At 28.9% G+C, this 2,250-nt stretch overlaps 1 protein-coding gene across 2 annotated transcripts in view; it reads left to right on the top strand.

Annotated features, from left to right (window-relative positions):
- WDR7 (WD repeat domain 7) overlaps positions 1–2,250 on the top strand; it is a 363,500-nt gene that overhangs the window by 266,104 nt on the left and 95,146 nt on the right. For both annotated transcript variants that reach the window (XM_008569390.1, XM_008569388.1), the window contains one exon: positions 773–855. In XM_008569390.1, coding sequence (XP_008567612.1) covers positions 773–855 — 83 coding nt within the window. The remainder of the gene's footprint in view (positions 1–772; positions 856–2,250) is intronic.

Raw genomic sequence — 2,250 nt, 5'->3', positions numbered from 1 at the left:
AAAGAAAGAAAGAAAGAAAGAAAGAAAGAAAGAAAGAAAGAAAGAAAGAGAGAGAGAGGAAAGAAAGAAAGAAGGAAGGAAGGAAGGAAGGAAGGAAGGGAAGGGAAGGGAAGGGAAGGGAAGGGAAGGGAAGGGAAGGGAAGNCTTATTTAAATTTCCTCAAAAATCAAAACGATTGCTATGTCCATTCACCATTCAGGTGGTCTGTATTAGAGTAGTTTTTTAAGGTTATGTTCTCCTTGATGTCTTCATTATACACAAAATAAAATGTATAATGTGCTTGAATAAAAGCTACCTATACTGTACATATATATGAATTGACTTTAAAGTAAACAAATCTGTTTTCTTTATTTTACTGTACTATCCTTTAAATTTTTTTTCACAGAAAAAACAGAGCCTGTAATATACATGTTTAAAATTGCTTTTGTTTTGTTTTAAAGTAAATAGTAAAATGAGACTATCCAGAATTTTCCTTGGCAAATGAGGCCTAAGTTAATCATTTAAATTTTGGAAAATTAAGTATTTGAAATTAATTTTATATCTGTGTCTTTTTTGTCTAAGGTTATGGACATCATTATGTACTGCCTTGAAGGATCTTTANACAGAGCCTGTAATATACATGTTTAAAATTGCTTTTGTTTTGTTTTAAAGTAAATAGTAAAATGAGACTATCCAGAATTTTCCTTGGCAAATGAGGCCTAAGTTAATCATTTAAATTTTGGAAAATTAAGTATTTGAAATTAATTTTATATCTGTGTCTTTTTTGTCTAAGGTTATGGACATCATTATGTACTGCCTTGAAGGATCTTTAGTTAAAAAGAAAGGTCTTCAGGAGTGTTTCCCAGCCATCTGCAGGTAAAGAAGCCTTTAATACATGCAAAATAAATAATTTTCTGTAACATATTTTTTTTAAATGTTCATGGTATAGTTAATTAGTAGTCTAATTCAGTTAGAAATTCAATCATTAATTAATTAATATCTGCTTACTTTCTAAAACTGTTTAGGTAGCTTATAGTAAAAAGCACTAATATAGTAGAACCAGCTATTTGAAATTGGGTCATGAAGACATTTTACTCAAAACTTAAAAAATGAGTAAGAGATAGAATCTATTGAATATGTCTATATTCTTATATACATTACTCAAATTATTAGTTACATTACAAAATGGAGTTAGGAAACTTCCAACTTAGGGAAGACGACGTACTTTTCAGACAACAGAAATACTTAGGCCACATTTTCACTGGTAAATTTTATTTTTAATATAAAGGCCAGTATTTGCATTATGTCCTACTAAGTACAGGTGTTCTCCCTATAAAAAACAAGAAGCCAAGAAAATTAAAACTTTTAAAACAATGTTAAATATAACTCTCAGAATTATATATGTCTTATGTAGCATACAATTGTTATGAAATGAAGGTTTTTTTGTATCAGAATGTCGTAACAAGTTTATTTTTCTTTTAAAGTAGTTTTAAGTTTGGTTCTGAAAATGTTTATAGTTTGAAGCATATTTTGTTATAAAATTTTTTACCTCCACGTAGTCAGTAGAAATAGTATTTATATCTGTTGAAGATAATTGTTTTTGTAGAAAACAGAACTAGTTACTCATAGTTATATATCATTTTTTAAAAAACAAGTTCAATATCCTTATTTTTGCTCATGTTATAAATGCATTGTATTGTAAAGCTTTATTTCAAACTGTAAGATTCCTGAGAGCATCTTTCTGTCTTCTGTATTTTCTGGTATTTCAGCAAGTGTTTGCTGAATTGATTATACCCTATGAACCTTCTCATATCTTTTTATGTATTTATATGTTATATATAGTCTCTTTATTTTGCAGTTTCTGAGTTATGCCACCCAGAAGTTAAAACATGAACACAGATTTTTAAAAAAATTACGCTATAGTATACATGTGTAGAGATGCATATTTTCTTATGATATAGATTAGGCACAGTAATTTTTTAACATTGTACCAAATTAATTCTGGCTTAAGTTCTTCTTGTTAAAAATTGTATATATTAAATCTTTTGTGTAATTGTTAAGAATGCATATAGCTATTATTTTCCCAGCTGATTGTTCTCTAACAAAATGTATATGTAAAAATGTACATTTGTCTGCCACTAGTGGAGGTGATGAGGAAGCAGTTTTATCAGGGCTTGTCTTACTGACTGTTCACAGAGTGTTCCTATAGCACTAGCCACTGTTATGTAAATAAGTTTCCAGGAACTGGTGGGAGTAAATTGCTTAATGCTT

This window comes from Galeopterus variegatus, unplaced genomic scaffold, assembly GCF_000696425.1.
Source record: "Galeopterus variegatus unplaced genomic scaffold, G_variegatus-3.0.2 Scaffold489, whole genome shotgun sequence".
Classification (NCBI taxonomy): Eukaryota; Metazoa; Chordata; class Mammalia; order Dermoptera; family Cynocephalidae; genus Galeopterus; species Galeopterus variegatus.
This window is presented reverse-complemented; position numbering and strand designations above follow the sequence as displayed.